Source organism: Mesitornis unicolor, unplaced genomic scaffold, assembly GCF_000695765.1.
Source record: "Mesitornis unicolor isolate BGI_N332 unplaced genomic scaffold, ASM69576v1 scaffold15593, whole genome shotgun sequence".
Classification (NCBI taxonomy): domain Eukaryota; kingdom Metazoa; phylum Chordata; class Aves; order Mesitornithiformes; family Mesitornithidae; genus Mesitornis; species Mesitornis unicolor.
Window position 1 is genome coordinate 34,922 of NW_010175467.1, and position 25,772 is coordinate 60,693.

Genomic DNA, 25,772 nt, shown 5'->3' on the forward strand with positions numbered 1-25,772 from the left:
ATTACACCCGTAATGGAGAACAGCAATGTCTCAGCTGTTAATAATGGTTGTCTATTAAAGGACAGTCAAATAATCTCAAATATTGTCTTTTCTTGTCATCTACTCTGAGATTATTTCATGGCAAGAATTCCTGTTGAATATTTAATTAATAATAGCAAACATTTTCTATCTGACCTTCTAGATGTATTAGGTCCCAGAATAACTAGCAGCTTTTACAAAATGTATGCCAACAGAATGGTAACTTATTGGACGGGATCTCCGATAAATAGTATAGTATATAGTATATATTATAAATAGCATATATTATGATATACTAGTATATATCATTATTATTATGATATACTATATATAGTATATCATAATACTCTTTATTATTTCACTCTAGGATGGAGAGGAGTTGTGACAGTCACGGTCTACCTTCAACATACAGTGCAAATAATAGTTGTGGTGTTCCTGACTATGAAGAAATGCTACTTTTAACAGATGGGGCATGCCAAAGGGCAACACAAACAGAAATGCAGAAGTTTAAGAACGAAGCTAGTTTGGCATGTTCCAAAGGAAATTCATTCATTCACCAGTTAAAATACTGCCATCCTCTACCCTTCGGAAGTCTTTTTTTGTCAAAATAAATTAAGAAGAACCTGCACTGGTTCTTCACAAATCTTTTTATTAAAGTTAAAAAAGAAAAGAGAAGCAAAGAACAGTATAGGCAATTAGTCTTTGCATTTTTTGTGCACAGATTTATTTCTATAGCTTTATTTAAATTTAGGATTACTCAAATGTTAATCAGAGCTTCAAAAAATGGTTCACAGCACACCATGTACTGAAAGGAGATTCACCTTTTGAAGTGGTAAATATTCTTTAAATAAAATACTTTATTGCACTGTTAAAAGACTATTTTAATCTCATTTAAAAAAAAAAAGTCAGGTCTAGTAAATGGCTGAGCAGGAAGGTTTAAAATCTAGCGCTCCCATAGTTATACCATGGTAGGTTAAGGCTTTCAAAGCTACCATTCTTCTACCTCTGTCTTTTGCAAGGCTGAACATACTGCTGTCTCATAAAGTGTGCCATACAGACACCTGTACCTCCAAAATTTCATAGGTAAAACCAGTTAAGATGTAAGGCATTAGGATGTTACTGACAAGAGCAGAGCAAGACATAATGAAAACCAGAGTCCTGGAGCAGTGCTGTACTTGACAGAGCACCAAACCCAGGAGACAGCAGCAACAGTTTTTCCTCAAGTACTATTTGTCTTTTGGCAAGCTCTTCCAATTATTCTGATGCAATGTGTTTTCATCAGATTTTGCAAGCTAAAGAAGGCATGGTGCTGATTACTGCAGTACACATCATAAAAAGCAGCATTTCATTAGTGGCATAGCTTTTCCATTTACATTTTTCTGGGTTTAAATGGCAATAAGTAAGTTGAAATACAGGACTGGTGGTTCTTATTCTTACTTGTAGACAGGAACATAACATCAGTCACAAATTCAAGAGCCTTTCCTCCCCTAAAACAATTGTGAAGATATGAACCAAGCAGTGACCTTGCAAAAACACCAACAAAACCCAAAACAATACACACACAAAACCCCCAAAGCAAAAAACAAACAAAAAACAAGGAAAAACCCCACCTTAGTCAATGAAACAAGCTCACTTGCACAAAAGCACAGGAAGTGATAAAAAGTCATCTGTAGCATATTTCAGAGTTAATTCCTAAATTGTTTCTGGAAACTGTGAGAACAGCCCACACAACGCTACAGCTAACAAGTCAAATGGAGATACTCTGTTTTTCTCCAAGAGAGGTATGCAAAAAAGGGGAAAATCATGTTTTGATTAGCTAGCCCTCTCACAGACAGGGCTAAACAATTTTTAAATGTAAAACCAGCCACGTTGCCTTAGTAATAAATGTGCAAGCAAGACATCCAGCAATACTGAAATGAATGTTCAGCATGAGAAATTGCTGGTACTGAAGAGAGCCTGCAAATCTTTTCTGGATGGTAAAAACTTTGTGATCCACCACATTTATCAATGTTCTCTTCATTACTACACACACAATGCTTACCTCTTCCAGAAGTTTGGTTTTCTGCAAAATCTGCTTATTCAGAGATGCCATCTTCCTTCTGTGTTGTTGGGCAGCTCCAAGCCTTTCTGGTCGCTCCTCAGCGGAAAGCTCAGATTGCTGAAATGAACAACAACAACAACAGCCTGTTGGACCTCACACCATCACTTCTGCTTCTTCAGTAGCTCAGGAAATGCAGAAACCACTTGTGATATTCCTTATCAATAACTGTGTCCCACTATCCAACAGAAAGAACAACTTACTGATTTATCTTGCATCAAGATAAGGAAGCAGCCTAACAACTTAATTACATCTCAAAGGTAATATGTGAAGAAATGTAAAAATAAAGTCAAGTGCCCTGAAACAGGTAGAAAATAATACAGTCTATTAGAAGAAATAACTAATTTTTTGCATCAGCGTTACAGTTAAATGTAGTAGAGATCTTAAACGGAAGAATACAAACATGCCAAAACCACCTTAAGCAGCGGTATTGACTGAACTTGTTGAATCAGAGATTCCCCAATAAGTAGATGCAGAACTTTCAAAAGCCCTGAACAACTGTGTATTTAGTTTCTGAAATACTGACTTGGATGCATGTTTATGCTGAACAAAGATGACACAACTTAGTGTGGTAGATACATTTACTATCCTAAGCGGGGTTTTTTATGTATGTGTACACTATGGACACCACTCTTTGAAAACCATTCAATCCAGCATGCATGGCCAAGAAAGTGTCTCATAAATACATAATGAAGACAGCAATCTGGATCCAATCTCCTCTCCTCTCTGAATCGTGAAAGGAAAGCTACCAGAAACATTCTTTACCAGGAGTAACATTTATAACAGAAATTGTGTGTTTGCAGTAGACAAAAGAATGATTTAAGAAGTCAGTGATAGCTACATGTCCAAGTGATTATTTGCCTAAACACCATTTGTACCTTTTGAAAGTCCACACCTTAATACATCCATTTTGGTAATTTGCTTCACGCACTCAGACTTCTTTTTCCAGTTAATACATTTTCCAACATTTCATTAGAAAAACAGTTCATTTTCAACTACTCCAGGTGCTGATTTGCAGAGCCTTTCAAAGACTTCCATACTAAGCACTTCTTGAATAATTACCAAACGCTGACAACCACTACAATGTATAATCAGCAAAAATGTTACAAGCATGAAATACTCCTCACTCATATTTGTTTCTGGTATCCACTCTAGGCAGACGGGTAAGCAGGTCTTCATTAACAGCTTAATTTTAAATGAAAACAAGAGACAAAACCTGTCTTCCTCTTCCCCATTGACTACATTACTCATATTGAAGAGTAGCTTAAAGACTTGATATATATTTACATCTACAGCAAGAAAACAGCAATTGTGACATCTTATCCCAGCAATTCACCTAAATTCTTTCCATTAGTTAGGAAAGGAAAAATGCCTCTAAGCAACGCCTGTGACACTGAACTATTCAACAAATAACCACTCATACCTATTCCTCTCATCATTTAGCCAAGTCACACTCCCTCATCATGTCATGCAATCAAAGACCCCATCCTTCTCCCCATACTATTAGTCTGCCTAATACACATAACATACAAATCATGAAAGCTAGAAAAGCAGGAGAAAGAAACATGAGCTAAACCAGTCTCAGACTGATCTTGCAAAAATAGCAGAAATCCATACTGTTGAGCTTCGGTGCAAAGAAAAGGTCATGTCTTAAGAAGTGGACTGTTTAATCTTGCTTTTTGAAAATGAGAAATAACCATCACTAGAATACAGAGGTTTCTGCAGAAAAACGCTTCTGGTCTGCAAATTCAGAAGCCAGCGTTAAGCCTCATGCGGTCAAAGTGGGCTAAGGATCCGCTCTGCAGCAACACTACAGCTTTAAAGTTCCAAGCTGTGCAGAAAAACGCATCTTTCAGCGTAGAAGAATGCGAGCACAGATTGAAGAATCTACTTTGCTTTTGACACTGCTGTTGTTACCTGGTCTCTTACTCTAGTAAGTAGTTCCTTTTGAATGACATTTAAGAAAGCTGTATCTGAGCACCGGTGCCTCTGACTGTTCAAGATCATCAATGTGCTACTCTATCTCAAAACAAGAATTTCAATTACACGTGACAAAAGGGATACATGGACACATCCTTCAGCTTTTCTGTTCGCACACACTATCCCCACCACTGACAGGTGCAGACTCACTCCTGCATTCCTCCCCATTCCCTGCAACTGCTCAACAGATCTGAACAGACTTAGCTGATTCAAACAAACAGCTTCAACAAGAAGTGTTAGTAGCCTCATTTTCTATGACAGAATTTGTTAAAACTCCACTAATGCGTGATGCTTACCAGTCTATGGAAGCTCAAAAAAGGCGAGCCAAAATAAACGGCTAATTCTAGACTTTAAGAGCCTGCCTCCCACTGTTCACAGGTAAAAGTTTTAAATGGGAAGAAAGAAGGAAATATATGCAATTAATGTTATTCTTTGTAATGAGAGTCTCTCTCACACAGATTAGTACTATAAACTTTCCAATAATTAGAGATCAGTCAGTAGTCTACAAGACTTCAAACTCTTAAAAAAACAAGAGAAAAACAGAGTCTCTGTACAAAAACACACACTTTGTAGCAGTGAATAGTTTTGTTTATCTCTTGATGCTCAACCATCTTCTAGCAAACAGACATTAATTAGATCTGTGATTAACTCCATCATAGTTGCCTCAATTTAGTTTTAGTCCACTGTTTGAAGTCCCCTGGCAAATCAAAACCAATCTAAATCCCCACAACAGTTCAAATTTGTTTTCAGACAAGTTCCACTTAGATCTTTAGCAGTCATTTCAATGTCATTTGCCAACATTTGTGCTTGACACTTTCCTGAGGCTCAGGAATCCAAAGATAAAAATCACTGCAATCCACCTTATCTTTCAGGATTTCCACAAACAAAAAATAAATACAAAAATACCCAATGTAGTATCTTAGACCACAATCTCTAATCATACTAAATGGTTGAAATGCTCATTTTATGTTACTTCAACTGATTGTGCAGGGTGTACCGTAATCTCTGATATAAGATTATAGAAGTCCAAAAATATTTTGAGTCAACTTCTTAAGACATAAGCAACTTGAAAACAGCATTTAAAACTGCTGACTAGGAGTCTCTTTCAGGCTTTTTTGAAGACGGTAGTTTTGAGATGGCACTTCTCCAGTTTTAGTCGTTCTTTCATTTTATCAGGGAACAAGCTTTTCCTCCTATTCTGCTTCTAGCAAAACATCCTGTTATATATGATGATACTTGCAAATTCTCAGAGGAAGAATCCTTTAACGCAGTAAAATCAAAGCTACTTTGAATAAGTGGCCTTAGAAAGCCAGTGATGACTTTTTAAAAGTGAGGAACAACACTAGAAATTTCCTTCCAGTTTACCTAGCAAGTTAACACAGCAGCAGAAAGGATGGTCAAACATAGAAAACCGCACGCATTCATCTTCTGCAAAAATACCACCTTGTAAGAAAGGTCCTGGCACACGGCAACATCAGACCTAGAATTTTATTTGCCAGCTGTCTCTTCTGGGCTTGTGGATTCTGTTAAGACTCTGATAAACAAATAAGCACTGCTGTATTCTTCAGACTATGCATAGTTACAAGGAGTTAAAACTATTAGAACTACATCCAAACATTGCTGATGCTTCAACAAACTGCCTGAGAACATCCTTAATTCTCCTTTCCTGCTCTATGCATGCACACAGAATTTTTTTTTTGGTCACATCCAACAGATTTGAAAAGCAATATATTTTTCGTTTGACTTGAATCAGTTCTTACTTTCCCGAGTATTAATCATTGTTCTACTATAATAGTCAAGGTCCCGCTGCCTTCTCTCAGAACAGAAGAAATGTAACATTGAAATATGACCCTTGGGCTTCTGGTCTTCCAATCCTTTATAATAAAGAAAGGCCAAGAATTTGCTATAGAGTCTGTTGAGTTATAGGGTTTATCTCCCAAATGGAAAAGCTTCATACCTCATATATGTCAACAAAAAAGAAGAAATGCGAGAAGACTATTGGACAAATAGGAGCGACCTATAACTCATATCTGGCAGTGATGTATTGTGTGTATTAATTGCTTGAAGAGCCAGATTTTCCTTTCACATTACTATAAAAACAATCACAGTTGAACACAATAAATGGAGCCAATATATACAGTTAATTGCTTTGATTTTTAAAAGCAGCAAAGGTTTGGTGCTGATGATACCAGATTCAAAACAAGAGATCCAAGGCATGACTGGATTGGAGCCCAATGCAAGTAAGACCCCAGTGTCTGAAAATCTGAGTGGAGGAGACCCAGATTTTTCTCTGGGCAGGCCCACAGAACTGTATTTCTGGGCTTTAAGATTCTGATTTGAATATGTATCAACTCAGGCTCTTCTTTATTCATGAAAACTTTCAAGCAAGTGCTTAAACCCAAACTACTGATGAAGGCAATTCAGGAATACATTATCCCACCAAAAGCTCGTGCGTGTTTAAATCTCACTGAAATACTTTCCTGAATCCTGAACTCTGCTGTTACCCACACCATACAGAAAACAGTGTTATTTCAAGAGAAGCATGGCAACTAAGTTGGAAGCTTAAGGCCTAAATTAACAAGCTATCAAATGAGGTAAAACATAATCAGGTGACACGCTTACCTTTTCAGCGTATTCTGACACTATTTGCTTGATCTCGTCTGACTGCAGTCCAACAATCTGGCCAACCGTGCTTGCTGTCAACTTGCCCTGCAATTGTGTCAAGAAAATGTTTGGAGTTTTGGAACTGCCTGTGCTTTTTGAATGGCCATTTCCCAAAGCTCTAATTTTAACAGAGATGTACAAAACCTTTACACTGGCTACATAGAAAAAGACCAAGAAATACCACTCCTCCCAAAAAAACTCCAAAATTCTGCTGGTGGAAATTTCTCTCTAACAAACTTTTAGTAAAAAACACTGGTAATTTGAATTCAGATTTTCAAAAACTTACCTTGAATTGTATTCTGTATACTGGATTTTGCATGTGCAACAATAAAACCCACTTCTAGACCACATTTTGAGCCAAACTGTAACAATGCAGATGTGTGAAAGAAGGCACCTTTCAAATTGTACACACGTACCACAACAATCTGCAAGTAGAACTGAATTCTACAGTGGTTTTCAGTAGAAAGCATGTAAATCAGCTGTCAGACTAGACCAATTACTGTATTTTCTTCTGTGACTTCAGCATAAACAGAAACAGTGTTTGACAACTGGAATTCTTCGCAGACCTCTCACCCAGAAATCACAACTTAAGAATTGTCAAAATTACAGGAGCCTAAAAGTTCCATTATATCATTGACTACAACCAAATAAGAATTTCAAAATGAGACACATCCAGTGTTTTCAGTGTCTTATGCTAATGGTCTTGTTTATTAATATTTATAAGTGCCTTGAAACACAAAATTTTGCTCCACTCTCCTCAGTAAAATGACTACTCCTCTGGATATCTTCACAAGATTAATAAAGTTACATCATAGAGCACCTTGGGTAGCTGCACCATGATGCCTTCCCCCTGAAATTCTCCTTGTAGACAACATTTGAAGGAGGCACTTATTTATACTGTTTTTATAATTTCAACACAAATTATTAAGTCATCAGCCTCGTAAAAATACCTGTCTTCCTAATCCAAATATCTTTTCTTGCACTCCATTCATGAAAATTTAAACACAGTCATTCCAAGACTTCAGACTCACCATTAACCCAATTTTAGGAATAAATGCCATAACCCACCATAATTTAAACTAAGCTGTGTCGATTTCAAATGTTTCTTACCTCTTCTGTTGCCATTGCAGCCATTCCAGTCATCAGAGTTTTAATGCGAAGCTAGGGCAAAATATGAGGAATTACACATAACAATTTATCTTTCTTTATCTAACTTCTTTCTGCCTAGTGACAGGCACACACGTATACACTTAGTATCACAGAACACATATATTTTAACGTATGTAATGGGACAGTAAGTCTATGAAAGTTAGATGAAGTGGCTAAAGAAATCATAGAAAAGAGGATTCCTTGTAACAGTACAGGTTCACTCGGAGTATTCAGCTCCCACTATCAACCAGAAATGCGCGAATTGCAAAACAAAAGTTACATTTTTCGGTGTTAAACATCAGCAAACATTTATGTTTGTGCATCAATTTCAGGTTCCATATTCTTCTACAGGAAGCAACTCCCACTTCAGCTAAGCACGGAAATTTTCCCTCTTGCAGAGAATGACTGAGCAGCGATAACTGCTGCCCTCCGCAGGTTAGTGACACCCATGCCTACTATGTATATGGCACACCTCTTCAGCAGCCTGAAGGTCATCTTCATCAGAAGGCTCAGCTTTTCCTGCGGCTGCAAGCCCTGGAGGTAGTGCAATTTTCTTATCTTCAGCCTTTTAAAGAAAAAAAGAAGAAAACACTGTATCTAGTTCCAGTATCTAAAGTATTAAGAAAGGTGACAAGGAGAAAACTGGAATATAGCGCTTGTGTTTTTATCAATATTTCCTACTCAACACCCTCACACTCCAATTCATGGAAGCTGAGGTGTAACCCTCACTGACCTCTTAACGAAGCTGTTCAAGACAGCGTCTCTGGCTTGCTCTGGACACATCTGGTGTAAAGATCCCTTATTCCACAACCATCTAAGCCCTACCAACCTCACCAGGCAACTGGCTACCCCAGAACATGATGTCTGCTATATAGGAGAAAGTTGAATTTTGTTTTTTTTTCTAACAAATTATTTGTTATAACTTAATATAATTTAATATTGCATAGCAAACATACAACAAAAAAGTGTAAAATTGCCTAGTTCAGTCAGAAGAATTCGTTCCACAAAAACAAAACCTGAGAACTGGTGACAGACAGAGTAAACTTCTAGGACACGCTACTGCACCACTAACCTGACTATTTTATCTTCAACTTCTGCCTTACTGCTGACTCAATTCACAAAACAAACATGATGACCTCCTAATACACAATATTCCCAAGTCAGTAAAATTTCTGAAGAAACAGAATGAACTCTATAAACATGACTGGTAGTTACTTAGAGGTGAAAAAGAGGTATGCCTAGATTTGGAAACATCTCCATTGATAAACTATAATTGCTAAATTTGTACACAAAATATTGACAAAACGCAGAAAGGCAACATTCATGCACTCAGTGCATTGCTGGGTCCAGGACATGCTCGAAGCCAAAGTAATATCTGCACTGAAATAATAAAACTGCAAATACTCTGACAAGGACATTTTGTGATTCTCTAATGATCGAAAGCAGAGCAAGGATGCTACTTTCCAAGGGGCACTATGATTTATTTATGGCAGAGTATCAAGTTTCTCTATCACATTAAATGACCTGTTATGTAATAAATGCCTACAAAAATTTTACCAAACTGAATGGTTCTTTAAAATAAAAGGAAAAAACTCTTTAATGATCACATCATGGGACACTTAGTTAAAATATAGTCATTAAACAGACAGGATATGTTCATTACTTCCCATTAGAAAAAGACAACAAAACAAACAAAACACCCAAACTCCCTTCCTTCTAAGTGAAAAATGTTTGCAAAATGTGATCTCTGAGTACAGATGAAGGAAAGGCTTTTAAAAAAGGACACAGTAATCAATGCATCTTTCATTGCATGCAGATTTTTAGTTCTAACTAACCGGCTTTAAGAGGTGGTAATAATAGAAGTTATAGCTGTCTATTCAACCAACACTCCAACAAAACCTCTGCAATTCTTCCCACAAAATGAGTATTTAAAATTAGTGTATTTTTACCTGTTCTGTTTTCCCTGTTTGTCTGCTAAATCCGTATCTCCTAAAAAAACAATAGAAACTAATTCAATTTTCATTAGAGGGATGAATTGGACTCTAATGGATGAGGTAAATCAAGCGTAACTCCTTACTAGCACTAGAAAAATCAGATTCATTCAAGCCTTTAGCCCTCAGAATTTGTGAATGCTAACTGTGTTAATAAAATTAGCTGTTTAACACATACAGACATATACATTAACATATACAGAAGAAGCAGGGCATATCCTTGTAGTGCTCTGTTTTGAACAGTTTAAGCTCATCAGAGCAGCCAGGCACGTTAGGCTTTTAAATCACCTTGCCACACTTCAGTTAACTACACTGAACGTGGAAGAAAGGGAAAACTTCTGCAGTTAATCATTTGTATATACAGCTTATGCAACATCAGAAGAGCTCTGCTGAGTAACAGGACACCCAGGTATCTCTCAATACTTTCATTCCATTAGGAACACAGAGAGGATTTAATCCCACTAATGGAAAATAAGTTGGAAGATGTTAATTTTGCCCATGGGGCCCTCACAAAATGCCACCACGAATGAAAGGGGATTATAAGCAATCTGCAACCAGGACACTTGCTGGTTTCAACTGTGTCTCACAACCAATGTATAAAAAGGGTAAAAGGAAGGTACTCAAAATAAGGAGACCAAAAAAACCCAAACAAAACAAAACTCCCATCTGTGGACTTGGGGGAGAAGCCACAGAAGATACAAAAATGAATTCAAATGTCACCTGTAGTCGTTATTAAGAGATCAGACAGCAGACAAGCTGTCCATATCACTGAACTATAAAAACAAAATTGGAAACAGAAACAGGAACTCTGTAACATTATTTTTATCAGTTGGAGAGCTGCCAGTAAACCAGAGGGACTTCGAAAGGTAATGGGTAAATGCAAACCGTGGTATCCCTATAGAGAAGTTTGCAGAAAGTAAGAAGAAAAGGCACTAAACCATAATTCAGCCTCCTGATGTAGCAACGACATTAGAACTACAAAAATAAGTAATGACAACTTCAGCTCCTTTTTCCCTCACTTTCTGGGAATTGCTTAAAATTAGACAATATTGACAGGCACTACCTTGAAGCATCATAAATTTAAGTCATTTTTATGAAGCAAGGACCAAGTATGTTAAATAAACATACTCAGCTAGCAGTACAAAGTCAGAACTTGGGCTCCCACTGTACAAAATACTGTTCACACATACAAGGACTGTCCAGTCCCTAGAGAATTTACAGATTAAGCAAACAAAATCTGAAACAAAACAGGTATAAATCTGAAACAGTTTGATTCTCAAGCAGTAGGGAAAAAAAACCCACAATCCAAATTTTACATGGACTGCTTCTAAGTACATACAATCCAAACCCACAGACAATTCAATGATGCCTTTTCACCTGCCATATTCCAGAAGCGTAGCATGAACCTTTGATTCCTCATCCAGCAGCTCTTCAGCACCCTTCTGACGTTTGTATTTTCTCTGAGGTTTGTAAACCTCCTGTAAGACAGGGAATTAATTCAGAGCTTGTAAAAGGCTTTTCTAAAATAAATGAAGAATAGTTATCCAGAGTCATATATATCATTGTTTGCTCTTCAGCTTGATGTACTTCCCAAACAAACATCCTTCACTTTTTCTTTTTGGAATGACAATATAAAATCTTACTGAAATTACTTCTAAGCAATTTGCTATAGGACCTATCTTTACAGGTTAGTAAAAGATTCTAAATAGGCATTTAATAATAATCATGATTTCTCCAACCATCTCCTCCACCACGTTTGAAAGAAGAGTTTGATAGAAAAATGCCCTATGATTCAGCTGATAATGCCAGTGTCTAGAAATGTTACCTCTGTGAGTTAATTCTATTTTTGATCCCTTATTAGATAATTAAATGTAATTATTATCTACACAATAATCACATGTTACAATGGAATTGTAGCAGATTTTATTGCAGTTTAAGGAACAAAAAGATCTTAAGAAGTGTGGTACTAAAATTGCTTGATCTCAGGCTATCCTAACATGATCCTATAGCTGGACAACAGCCACTCCAACAAAACAAGGATTCACAAGTCCTATTTTGTGCTGATAAAGCTGCCTCGACTTAAAAACAAAATGGAAACAACAGGACAGAGCCATTACCCTGACCATTCACACAGCTGTTGCAACACTGTAAACGTGACCTATATTAAAGTACCTTTTTTCTTCCTCTTTCCATACAAATCAACTGTGCCATTATAGAAGTCTGTATAGCAACATTAGTAAAATTATTCTACCTCAAGCACAAAAACCAAACAAAAAGTAATGAGATCCTCAGCTTTCCCCGAATTAGAAATTCAAACCAAGGGAAGATTTACTTTGACTGGAATAATTTTTGCTATTTGTTTGGTGAAAGATCAGGGTGCAGTGAGCCTGTAATGAAACATTTCTCTTGCTGGAACAAAGATTTTGAAGTTACTTGAAGTGCAGTATTTAATGCTATCATGTAGTAAGGATACTGGAAAAACTAACCAAGAACCTGTGATCACGGAGAGATTTTTTTCCCTCCAATTGATTTTTTTTTAAAAAGTGTTCCCCTCAACGAGCTAGATGACATTTTCCCTTCTTTTTCTGAAATTAAATTCTAGCTCTCATCATAGCAGGGAAAAACTTCAAAGCTTCATCATCAGCACAAAATAACGAGCATCAAAAAGGAGCACACCCTTCTCTTCTGGTCGGTTTTACATTTCAATCTTTTAAATCCTTTGAGGGCCAGCCTCAGAATGCTTAGAATAAATACAAAAAAAAAAAAGAGCTGAAATTAAAGCTTGGGCTTTCCATATATATATTTCACTTCAGAAAACCCTATTCATATGGGAAAAAAGATTCAGTGCAAGAACTTACAAAGATTCTTGAAGAAAATAAAAAAGGAAGATTATGTTTTGTTTGATCTTTGTGTACATCACAAACTATTGTTTTCAACAAGCAATTCCTGCACCGTAACACTGCTGAAACAGCTTTCAACCTTTTTCAAAGACACGTAATCCCAAAGCAGAGATTTCAAACAAGTGAAAATAGATGGTACTCCCTGGCAAGTTTCTCCTGAATTTGTCAGACGCCCTTTGCAATTTTTATTTCATTTCTAATCTGAATTTCTGTTATCATAGCTTCCAGCTACTAAATCTTGATACATTTTTGCCAGTCACATGAAAAAGCCTTTTATGATCAAGAATCTCCCACCTACAGCAAAGCAACATAAGCCATAAAAATAATTACAGCTTTTATTGTGGCACTCTGTATTATACCCGTGCTATGTAAAACGTAAGCATCACACCATAAACATTAGTGTCGGCATCAGATAATTGAGTAGCTCAACAAAACTAATGCAAGATAATCTCAATTCACTAGATAGTCACCTTTCAGCTGCAATAGCTCTTATTTCAATAAACATTACTGATACTTAATATTCCCTTTTCTAACCTTTAGGCCTGATTGTGACCATAAATCTCACTGTACTGTTCCCTTGAGAAGAGCAGGGTAGGTCCTTAGGCCAGAGTGATAATAATGAATTCAGACAACATCTTTCACACTTGCTGGATGCATAACAATTTAAAGGTGACCTGCAAGAGACCCCTGATCTAATAGCCACCTTTTCCTTCTTCCAGTTCCTATGGATAGATAGGAAAGCTTGTGCACCTTCTCCCTTGAAAATTCACACTGCGTTCTTCTAGACCGCACTCACGCCTCGATACCTTAAGAGATCTCATGAACTAATCTTCCATTAAGAAGATCATGCGACAGCTGTAGAGGACATAATCCTGACAGATCTCACATATTTAAAGAAGAGGCATTTGTCTAATGACACCCTGAACAGGGATGAACAAATGTCAAAACTTTATCTATCAAGAAGGTGCACCTGAAAACTAGAGACCTGTGATCCAGAGAAGACACAATACACCTTTATCCACCCTGCAGACAGATCCAAACTAGGGACAGCAGCCAATGTGCTCAAAGGCAGGAGAGCTATCCAGAGATACTGAGACAGGGTAGCTGAATGGTGCAAAATGCTATCAAACTTTTAAGACTGTACCTTGTTTTCCTTACTTTTTTTCTTCCAGGACCATGACCTGTGAATCTTAAAGTAACAGCCCTAATTCACTGGGCAAGTGAAAACCAATACACTGGCTTCAATCAGCAAAGAAACACCTTATCTGGCATACACGTACCTACTTCACCTTTACCATGTCATTCTTTGAGCTCTGAAAATTTCAGAAAACAGGCAGGTAGACATGTAATAGAAACCCAACTGAGCACCAAGGGACTCTGGATAAGACACCTGAATGGACCTGACATTTACTAGCACCTACAGACTTTCACAGCAATGTCTTTCTAAAACATACACTGTAATTCAACTATATACATTAGGCTCAGCAGCACTCAGGTAGCCAATATGGAAAAACAACTACCTCCAAAATACATGACAAAAAGAGTAAGATAACTTGTCACATCTGTTACACAAGCTATCATATAGCTTGTTGTACTGGCACTTAATGCCTTTATTCATGGACGAAGAGTTTAGGGCCTGACTAGAGCTACCTGAAATAGCATTGATTTCTCCAGAAGAGTAGGGTTTTACCATTTAGTAAAGAGCCTTGGAAGCATCCGATTCAAAGCATACCCAGATTTCTCATCACTCTTTAAATGCTGGCCTATGAATTTATCACGATGGTCAAGGAAAAAAAAAACAAGTAGCAAACTGCTGGAGTCACAAATGGTGAAATGGCAAAGCTGCAAATAAATGGGGGAAATCAGAGAGAAAGCAAGGATAGAAACTCAAGTTACTAGCCAGACATCTGAATTCAGGTGATACCGATGCAGCCTATGTATTTCACATGTCAATCCTGGCAGCATTCATGAACAAGCTTTCAAAAAATATAAACAGTTTATTTAAGAGTTGGAAGATCTGTATCTGAAGAGGAAGAACACAAGTGATACCACTTTTCCTAACCAACATTTGCTACTTGAAGAAAACATTTCCAAAGTAGGGTTTATATTTTCATTGCTAATTACAAGAAGTAAATAAAAGAGACAAGTTCTGAAATGCAGACATTTAAACTGAGAAGATCGTTGTCATTTCGATTAATTTCAAGATAAGTAGTCCAACTGCTGATAGCTTCAAACATTTAGTCTGCTGAGGACTTAACAGCCTGCAAGCTGCCTTGTGACTTGTTTGATAGCATGGAAGTCCACGCTGTCTGTGTGGGCAGTTGACATGGTTTACCTACTCATACAGTGTACACCTGGCAGGTTTTCAATATGATGTATTGGCATAGACCTGTTCTAAGAATGAAGCTTGATATGCAACTTAAATCGGGACCTTCTCATGAGAAAAGCCAGGATCGGCCGCATTTAAGAGAATTAACAGTCACCACTTCATTAGTAAAGCCACTTCCTTTTTCATCATAAAAATCTAACATACTTACAGAGATATCAGTAACTGTTTTGATAGCCTTCTCTTTTCTTTCCATAAATTCATCATCCTGCAAGACATTAACAGAGGTGATTGAAAATACCAGGAACAGAGATTAAATCTCAACTGTTCTAATGAGTTTAGCACACAGAATTGACAAACAGTTTCTAACGGAGCTGCTCAATTAACTGTTTGGCGAAACGTTAGTGATTTCCTGTAACACAGCAAAGTATTTGCTTCTCTCATCAGACAGGTAGGTAGGTATTTAAAACTCTATCCAGATCAGCAACCTTTCGGCCCTCTGCTTATACAGTACTTGACACAAATGCAATCCCAGCCCACTACAGGGATTTCCAATCATTACTACACTATGAAGAAATTAAGTCGGGATGGGCTTAACATGGAAAAGAGGAGTTTTCCTGACTGTTGTTTTAGTTTCTAAGCATTGAAAACAATGTAAAAAAACCCAAACAAACAAAACCAAACAAAAGTAAAACTCAAACCACCCCAAACTAATGAATTCCAGCTGTCCTTCTCAATATGAAGCACATCTACCTTTAATTAGAGACAAAACTTGGGTTCTGGGTTTTAAACATGGAATTGTTTTGGCATATGCATGAACAGATCTGTTCGAGATCAGTTTTTGAATGACCTTTTTTAGGAATGGAGGTTTCAAGCACAGATTTTTGGGTTTGGATACAGAGAGACAAGAGCTGACTTGGAGCACTGTAAAACAAACCCCAAGTTACAGAGCATCAATAGCATAACAATTCTCATTTAGCTAGATTAGTTTCTCCACAGCACACCATGTGTTTTCAAACCCATTTCAGGCAACACAGCTCCAGTCACATGGCAAGCCTGGACACACAGCACAGAGCTCTACATCCACTCCAGAAGTGAGCTACCTGGCTAGCCAGATTGACAGAGAAGTACCAAATATTGCAGAAAAACTGAGACAACTATTAAGCAAAACAGCTAACCAGTACCTATAAACTCTTGGTCATAATAACGCTTTAATCTTTTTTCCTACCTGAATTCTTACAGGTTCCTCTAGGACTGATCAGTAAAGTGACAGCAAAGGCAACTCTGGTATATTGTGCTGATTTCAGAGCTATGAAGCTGCTACTGCACCTGAGCATTTGTCAATATTATAACAGAAACAAGACCTGGCTTGATCTTACCTCTGGTAGTCTATGAGTTTTCTGAAACTGTGATATAGAGTACGAACGGATATAGTCTCCCATTTCTTCCCTTGTTTCTATTGCACGTTTCACCAGCCACTGAAAAAAAACCCAGCAACTTTGTATCAGTGGAAAGGGGAAGAATAACAGCAGCAAATGCCAAACTACTGCAGTTATTTTTAATACATGATAAAAGCTAAAAGCACATTTTAAGCACACAAACAAGATCATGTATTTGTAAACATGGTAACTCAGGGACCTACTTCAAACAAAACAATTCAGCATTAGGCATTTTATAAATTTCATGTTTGGAATTCTTTATACTATAAATCTGATTGTTCTACTGAGCTTATGTGCAATCACGTGGCTTTTCTTATAATCAAAGTTTTACGTATAAAAACCTAAATATTCTTTACCCCGCTGAACTATATTGAACCATACAAACTTCAGTGAGCCATACTGTTCATACTACAGTGGGATTCAATAATCCAAAGATCAAACTGCCTTTCCTTATAAGTTCCTTGGAGCTCAGCCTGGTATCCCAAAAAAATCTTTTCTGGATGTTATTTGTAAAAACTGTATTGCAAAATCAGCTATTCTGTTGTATGTTTTCCTCTATTTAGCTTGAACTGTAACTTCTTGTCCACTGAATTGCTTCTACATTCCAATTAATTTCTTATAGTAAGCATGGAAAGAAAATTCAAATGCAGTTTTCATCTGTTAGAAATTCTTAGTTGACAAATTAATTTATAAATAAAAACAAACGAAATCTTCACAAGTATAAGCAAAGTTCATTGAAGTTTTGCCAAATGAATGTCTGTAACCCAAGTATTTGTATTTTCAATAAAATAATTCCAAAAAAAGGAAAATGAAGAGCATCTGAGGAATAGAAATGGATGCAGGCCACTTTAAACATTATTATTTCATCTTACAACTTTAAGAAGGGGAAAAAAAATACACTATCCCCCCTTTTAACCAAAGTACCTTTCACCACACGACATAGTTATGCTATTTATAGTATTCATTGTTATTACTTGTTAAACATTAATAACATTATGTTCTCAAAATACAGAATAACACATAGAATCACTGAATCATTATGGTTGGAAAAGACCTCTAAGATCACCAAGTCCAACCGTCAACCCAACACCACCAAGCCCACTTAACCATGTCCTGAAGTGACACATCCATACACTTCTCAAACACCTCCAGGGATGGGGACTCCACCACCTCCCAGTACAGAAAAATACACAGTAGCAGTTCATACTGTGCTGTCATTCAATACCCATAATACAGAAGAATACACAGCTGTAGTTCACAAGACAAAGGAATGTTAATTTTTTGGCTTTTTGTTTTCATTTATGCCATGCAATAGCCAGCACAGCTCACAGCTCACCAGACCAAGAACTCACCTGTACTGGCCAGCACAACATACATCCTACCCTACATTTAAAAAAATCTCAAAACTGTTGTCCTACTGAGCAGGCCACACTGGACAGATATTAACTCCCTCATTTCTAGGGAGTGTTAGATTTACAGCACATACAGAAAAATGTAACTCTGCATGCGTACAGCTTCATCCCTCTCTACTGCAAAGAAGCCCTTGGGAGCATACTTTAAAACAAATAGATAGTCCAGGTGGCTTTTCTACCATCTGTGAGGTACGGTACGGTCCTCCTCTTCCAAAGCAAACTTGACCTGTTCACAGCACCCATCTCTTATCAGCCTGAATGGAGGAGATGGGCTGGAACTTCTCTGGAATTAGAAGCAATCAGAAGTTGAACAGAAAATGCTCTGGGCTCTCAGTGCCAGGATCCAACACTGAGCGTCTCCTGTGCCATCAGTCCACTATATACTGACAGAAGACACAACTTGGAACACGACTTCATCTCATTAATCTTGGCTGTACCCCAGGTAGAAGCCTTTACAGCTAGGATTTATGCACTTCCATCAAATTTTCCTGCTACAGATCACTTACTGTTTTCAAAAACTACAGCTCCACCATGTAAATACGTATCTTCAAGCCTATGAAGTGCTCAAGAACCATGTGCCTCCACAAGAAAAGAGACTTCTGACATTTATAAGACCACATAAAAAGCCACAAAAGACTGAAGTAAAATTTAAATAATGCTGGAGAAGATAAATCTCATGGGCTGTTGACAGCTTGTGCAGGAGGTCACATGAGATCAGATCAATCTTGGCATCCAAGTTTGAACCAGCAACGGTTTTCTGTGCTACAACCGTGAACCCCTGGAAAGCGAGGGGAAGGCGATGACAAGAAGAGAGATGAAAATGCAGACTATTAATTGACAAAGCACATCTCAACACAAGATTGTGTACATACTTTCTCTATGAACACAAGTAGAATTTACTAGAAAGAACAGCACCGTTTCCACCCACTGGAGTATTTTTAGGGTTTTTTTTGTTAATTTGTTTAGGGTTTTTTTTAAGTTCTGCTACAGCCCATGGCAGTAAGTCAACTCAATCATATTTCTTCCTGCACACAAGGATTCATCTAAATCCCTCCCATCAAGTTCACCAGACTAGCTTGTCCAGTGCAAGAGGGATTGGGACACAATGCCAGCTGAAGTAAAGAGCTTCTGTACCGTTTGGGGACTGATTTGAGATTTACAGATAGCACGTGAAATCTTGAATTTAACAGGGCATTGAGTAATCTGTCATTATTCAATACATAATTCCTACATGCCATGGTATGGTCAAGCTATTATTGTTCTTGCACGGTCTTTTTCAGAACACAGTATGCTGGTGACACCAACTAAAGTCTCCCTGAAAGCCTACCTTGGTTGGGATGAAAGAAGGAGCTAACAACATCTGGAGCAGTCAGAACTTCACAGGGACCTGACTGAAAGCCACAATTTCTAAAAAAGACCCTCTACATACTAAAAACTAAGCTCATCAAGAAAGACATCTTCACCAAGTATGGATTAGATACAACACATACTGGCCAGCTACTAACACTGAGAATCACTGCTCTCCAAGAAATATAAAAGCTAATTTCCTCCCTGCTTAGAATTAATGTTTCTCCTTTCCAGAGGCAATAACCCAAGTCAGGATTTTGAATAAAGCAGGTCAGAGAAAAGAATACCTAGTGCTATAGTTTTAACAGCAAGAGTAATAGTTTAAGATCTCACTTTAGGAGAGGAATTCTTTCTTCCTGTAAGAGAACTCTCATATTTCATAAATATAACCATTCGTTATCATCATCATCATCATCATCAAATAATTACACCAAGAAATTTACCCGAGTCGGGATTTTTTTTCTTTTGTAGGAAAATACAAGTTCAGAAGTAAAACCTCACATTAACGAGATACAATCTTTCCACCTTAAGCACCTCAGCACAGCTTGAAAGCTGTGTAACAGCAGCACACATACCACATAACTTTTTGTGGGGGGTGCAGCTGAGTGTGGTTTTCCTCAGGAGCCTCCTACTAGAAGATAACAAGAAAGAGACAGCAGGAAGCTTTTTCCACTTCTTACAAGCTAGAATTTAGATGAAACTCTTACTTGCTAAATTCCTTCTCAGGAGTAAGGTGATATTTAATGAAAAAGCAGCCTGCGTAACAGTCTTCATTTTCCCTATTTATCAAAGATAGATTTCTGTCTGCAGATGAAAGTAAATTCAAAAAATGATAACAACATACCAAGGATTCTCAAGATACCACATGTGACGGGAACACATCACGTCTTAGCTTAAACCTTAATAAAATGGAGAGCTATGGGCATGCACATGGTCAGTCAGTGGTGCTCAAGTACACAGTAATAGGATCCCACATCAGAGCAATTTATTTTTCCACCCATACATTCTTTAAGTCAATGAAGGATGAATTATGCTTCAAGAAAAAACCCCAACTGGCTTTCGCCTTATTCATATCCTTTTGATTGAGCAACTATCTGAATAACTTACTCCATAAGATTAAACATAGACTGTAAGATATTTGTTCTTTCTCCTAGTCTGGCAAAGTAGATTATCAAATTCTGAAACAAGCTTAAACTTTAGTTGAAGCAGACTGTCTACAAAAGGCAGAATCTGACTCCACTTCAAAGAATTTAAAGAGCTTGTGTTTTTCTTAAATGTGGATCAAACAATACTTAAGAAGTCTATCACCCATAACATCACTCAATTCTTCGAAAACATTAATTTAAGCTACTTCTCTGCAATCCAAAGTTCATTCCAAAGTTAAATAGAGACAATGAATAATACAGATCGTGGTTAAATTTTTTATCCAAATTTTATGGCCTTTTTTAGCAAAGTATTGATAAATCACGCAATTATTACCTGTACAACAGGAAATATATGAATGAAATCCAGTCCCTGGATCTGATGTGGTTCCAAACGATGAGGACACTTCATTTTCGGTAATACTGACACGATTTTTTCAGTTAAGGCACTATTATAAAACAAAAAAACCATACATGTGTATAGGCTACAACTTTCTTTTGCAAATTACAACTTATTTTTGCAAACGCAGTTAGCAGGTTCCCTCTAGTGGCTTTCATTGTATACAGCAGTGAAAAGCAATCAAATTTTCATTTACAAAATAGCTTTTACACGGTACTAAATATATTAGCAGTCTGTGAAGTGGCGATTTCATTTATAGTATTAGACACAAGATTTTAAGATCTGCATATCTGGCCAGATGAAACGCCCACGCGAGGTACATGTACAAACACCCGTGCATCTTCGAATGTATGCACACATGAAGAAACACTACCTTTAAGAACAGTTATACTAAGTAAAAGTTATGAACTCAAAGAAAGTCCAGAATCAAATGTAGGTACTTAAAAATTAATTTAGCAGAACTCCCACAATGTGTCTTGACATTACTACTGAAACTTAATGAGTTTAAATAAAAGCTAAATACCCAGTATACCTCACATGGTTTTGAAGTGAATAAAACTGAATTTGCTGGCACCCATCTCATTCGACAGCTCAGGTAAGAGCTGGTAAAGTGAAAGGATTACCCTAACACAAGGACTCATCCACAAGAACATCATCCTGTTTCCACTGAATCCCTTATTTTAGGGCAAGGTATTTTTTGCCACGAATGCTGTCAAGCACATTTTTAAAGCAGGTGTCAGCACTGAGGATGAACTCTGTACTGGGAAAACTAAACCTATTTTCCCATGAAGGAAAACAATTAAGTGCTCCAGTACTGACCTCACTGACATCCAGCAGTGCCCAAATGGACAACTGATATTCTGGAAGAATAGAAGGGGAGCAAGTGATATGAGACTGGGACCAAAGTCTGGGAACAGAACCTGAAAAGTTACACTTCTTGAGAGAAGGGAAGACTTTGACATAATTCTTACAGGGCAATTTCCACTATGGCACCACACTAATATTCTATAACATAAAAAGAGCAGCACAATCAGAGCAAATGCATTTGTTTTAAAGGTATTTATCCAACAGATGCAAGATCCTCTCCTAATGTATGTTTCCAAGTTTATTTCAACCCAGCAATAATAGGACACCACATCAAAATGTATTCAGAATAATACTGAGAAAACACAACTTTTCCTTATCTTGAGAACATTACAGATGCACTGAGCCACCACCAGTATAAACATTACACAGACATCAAAACAGCCTATGCCTGTGTGACCTGACCACTTTAGATTTACAAATAAATCATTGTTGCTGTTATGGGAGAGGAGTCTAGTTTTTGTTTTGCCAATTTTGTATCCAGTCAGCTGGAAAGATAACACAACATTTTCAGAACAATTTAACTATCTCCTATCCTGCTCTTCTTAAGGATACCAAATACTGCAATTATAAAAACTTGGCAATTATAAAAACTACCACTACTATCTTTATTGCTAGTCTCTACTTAATTCTGTAACCTTACCAATGCTTTATGTAGTGAGTGATCTATGATTATTTGAATGTCTCCAAATTTAATGGCAATAACCACAAATCTTTATTTTTAAATGTGTTACGCTGATGCTAAATGACTTTCCAGAATACAGTGCAGAAAGATGTTCTTCTCAACTACACTGAGAAAACAAATCTCTTCACTCAACTGTAACCTAACAGTTTCAGTATCTCTTACTTCCTCCAAATTTTAATTATGGCTCTTTTATCACAAAAATGGATAAAGAAATAATGTAGTTAAGAATCTATTTCCTTTCTCAGCATAAGCCATTTTTACAACCTCCCTAACACAGGAATTAGCTGGCTTATGAGCAAATTCCATACATAAGAAGTAAATCAAACCAAAATGGTCTCACTGGGTCACTATCAGGAAGGAACTCCTCCTCAGTGTGGGGCAGATAACTGTTTCGGCAACAGTCCCATGCTTTAAATTCTGTTTGATGATGCCTACAGTTCCAGCCCTGAACCATAAGGGAGAATCAAGGATTATTTACACAACAAAACTGCAGACACAGAGAACTCGAGGAAGGTCTTCTAATATAGCACTCCATTTTCCAGCAGCATGGTCTCTCTCTGCCCTTTGTTTTGGCCCCTGCATCATCCTCTTGTGCCAGCACAAGCATCTGTGCAGCTGCATAGAGAACTCTATCCAGGAACTTATTCATGTTAAAACTATTTTCCTTATTTTTTTTTGGTAGGTTTTAATCTGGATCAGTTCCCAATCTAGTTCAATGTGCAATGTGGAGCCACATAAATGCTTTCGCTGCTTAGTAGGGATATAAGAACACGGCAGCCCAGAGGGGAATAGCACTGCCTTTTTAGGAATAAGCTTCTTTCTGGTTTTAGAGTTTGTGGAACTATAGTCTGAGAAACCCAGAAACCAGTGCAATGTTTTGCAAAACAGGTGGTCTTGAAAAGTAGGAAACTTGGACTAAAAATCCTTCTTATAAACAAGCAAATATCAGGTAATTTTCCCACGGCCCTGCCAACTTCTTCTTTTCTAAGAACAAAAAAAACCCCACACTTGCCATTTAATCAACTTACATTTTTTGACCAATAGTAGAGTTTTCCTGAAACAACAAATCAACATCGATGTCAAAGCTGCAGGTAGTGATACACCACGTCATGCCGCCTACCACCTAGCAAAAGAGCAACAGAATGGTTAGTTCCATTTTAACTTGAAGAAGGAAAACCAAATACATCTTACTTCAGAAATTACAGCTTAGCATTTTCTCCATCCTCAATAGTCTTATATAGAGACTGAAATACATTTAGATAGAATACACATATCAACTTCTACATACACATATACAAGAAAATAGGAAAAAAAAGAACTCGGAGCAATTAGTGACATTAAAAATTCCTTTCTTAGCTTTATTTGTTTTGAAACAGCTCTCAGATTAAAACACAACTGCTGAAACACGACAGTATGTTGAATGTCACAATTTTAAAAAGTGACCATATCAATGTCTTATTAAGGATCGTAATTCCTGTATTCATGTATTTAGCTTCATATGTACCTCTGCTACTATTATGCTTCGATGACACATGCAACACCAAGCGCTCGGCACAGTATCACCACAGTAATGGAAATCTCCAGGGTTCTTTAAGAAACTAAAACTGTATTGCAAAGTAGGGCTGTGCTATGATCAAAGGAACAGCAGAAAACAGAAGAGTCTATTGCAAGGCTGCTGGAGTTCTGTGTTTTCAAACCTTGGTTCAGAAATTTCTCACAGTGTCAGCACTAAAACAATTCAGAAGTCTCTTTTCAACCTGAACTTTGCCCACTGTCAGTATCACATACTTCCTGTCTAGGACAATGAAAGGTTAACATACGTGACATTCTAAAGATACATAAAAACAGCCCCAAAATCTTCTCACAAGGCTACTTCATTCTTACACAGCCTCTAAGGATAAATATTTCCTCATTTCTCATTAATGAAGACATCCTTTTAAAATCACCATGTTATCTCCAAATATGAAGCCTTTGCAGCTATTCTAACTGTGGCTGAAAGAAGGGCAAAATTCCCCATAGATGACTAACTGAGGCTGTAACACCCACAAGAAGAAGCACACCAGCAATTAGCCTGCATCCAACTGTCTCCTTTAAAACAGACCTTGCAGCAAAAAAGAATTTTTTGAGACTGAGGAGGTACTATCTGTTTGAAACTGGGCCATTTGCAGAGTTATTTAAATAGGAAAGCCTCAAGTGTTGCAAGTTCTCCAAATATGTTTTGCTGGTTTTTTTTTAATAAAGTCACCTAGAACTGCAGAACTAACTAGAAAAAAAATATGTAACCCTTATATACTTAAAAAAGGTTTTTTAAAATGCAGTATTGGTCTCACCTTGTCAAAGGGTGATAACCCCTTGATTCTTGCTCGAAAATACCCAGCAGCCACCAACAGTTCCAAAATTTCAGTCAACTTGATGTTTTGTTCCTCATCTTCTCTCGTTTCAACCTGACAAATGAATAACACAACGCTAAATCTGTGGTTTGTCATCCATTCTTCAAATGAACATTTTCTGAACTTTACCTTAAAACAGATCACGTAACGTGGAAAACCTTGACTTCCATTAGCAACATTGCTGTTAATTTGAAAGACATTAAAGACATGGGCAATGCATTTGTACATGCATTTAACATCTTTTTTTTCACACAGTTAAATGCTTTAATCTGTACTGCTGGCCTCCAGCTAGACAGATTGATCCCACTGCCATAAACCAGTTAATTTATTCTCCATTTTGCACATTTCTTCAATTTTGGTGTTCACAAAATTGTACACATGCCAATAACGCTTCTACAATCCTTTTATAAAAACAGGAGGAAAAATTCATGTGGAATTCCACTTTTTTGGGTAACACAATTTTATGCGAACTCAAAGCTAGGCAGTAAGAGAGAGTAAACTCCGATGGGCAGCCTGGATAGCATCAGTACTCCAAAGCCTCACGGGTACAGCACCCTTTAAGAGAGCTTTTGTCCCCAAGGGATAGGATCCCACCCCACAGCTCCAAGCATATACACGAGTTATGGAGGTACAAGGCACCCAAAGCCCCCAGACCTAGGCCTAAGGGCTGGCTTACAGAGCTCTAGGTCTTCCACTCAGGGGCTGCGAGGATCCACAAACGCACCCTCCCCACCTCTCTCTTTCCCCAAAAGACACCCTCCTCCTCCTCCTCTCACGGAAGCCTGGAAAGCCCCGCATGCAGAGGGGACAGGGAAGCGCCATGGTGCACAGAAGGTGACCTCCACAGGCGCTGCCTGCAGCCCCACAGGGCCTCCCCCCGCAGCGGGGCCGGGCTCCCCGCACCCCGAGGGTCTCCACCTCAGGGGGCCGTGGACCGCACACCAGGGACGGCGCAGGAGCGAACCCG

General features: G+C 37.7%; 1 protein-coding gene across 1 annotated transcript in view; it reads right to left on the bottom strand.

Annotated features, from left to right (window-relative positions):
* The window catches only part of CCDC93 (coiled-coil domain containing 93), a gene marked incomplete at its 5' end in the record, with an annotated part of 44,064 nt that extends 19,205 nt beyond the window's left edge, over window positions 1–24,859 (bottom strand). The window contains 11 exons of the mRNA XM_010181406.1: window positions 2,060–2,176; window positions 6,719–6,805; window positions 7,871–7,921; window positions 8,382–8,474; window positions 9,859–9,898; window positions 11,278–11,378; window positions 15,338–15,394; window positions 16,506–16,604; window positions 20,804–20,915; window positions 23,444–23,538; window positions 24,746–24,859. Of these exons, the coding sequence (XP_010179708.1) occupies window positions 2,060–2,176; window positions 6,719–6,805; window positions 7,871–7,921; window positions 8,382–8,474; window positions 9,859–9,898; window positions 11,278–11,378; window positions 15,338–15,394; window positions 16,506–16,604; window positions 20,804–20,915; window positions 23,444–23,538; window positions 24,746–24,859 (966 nt within the window). The remainder of the gene's footprint in view (window positions 1–2,059; window positions 2,177–6,718; window positions 6,806–7,870; window positions 7,922–8,381; window positions 8,475–9,858; window positions 9,899–11,277; window positions 11,379–15,337; window positions 15,395–16,505; window positions 16,605–20,803; window positions 20,916–23,443; window positions 23,539–24,745) is intronic.
* Window positions 24,860–25,772: the final 913 nt, after the last annotated feature.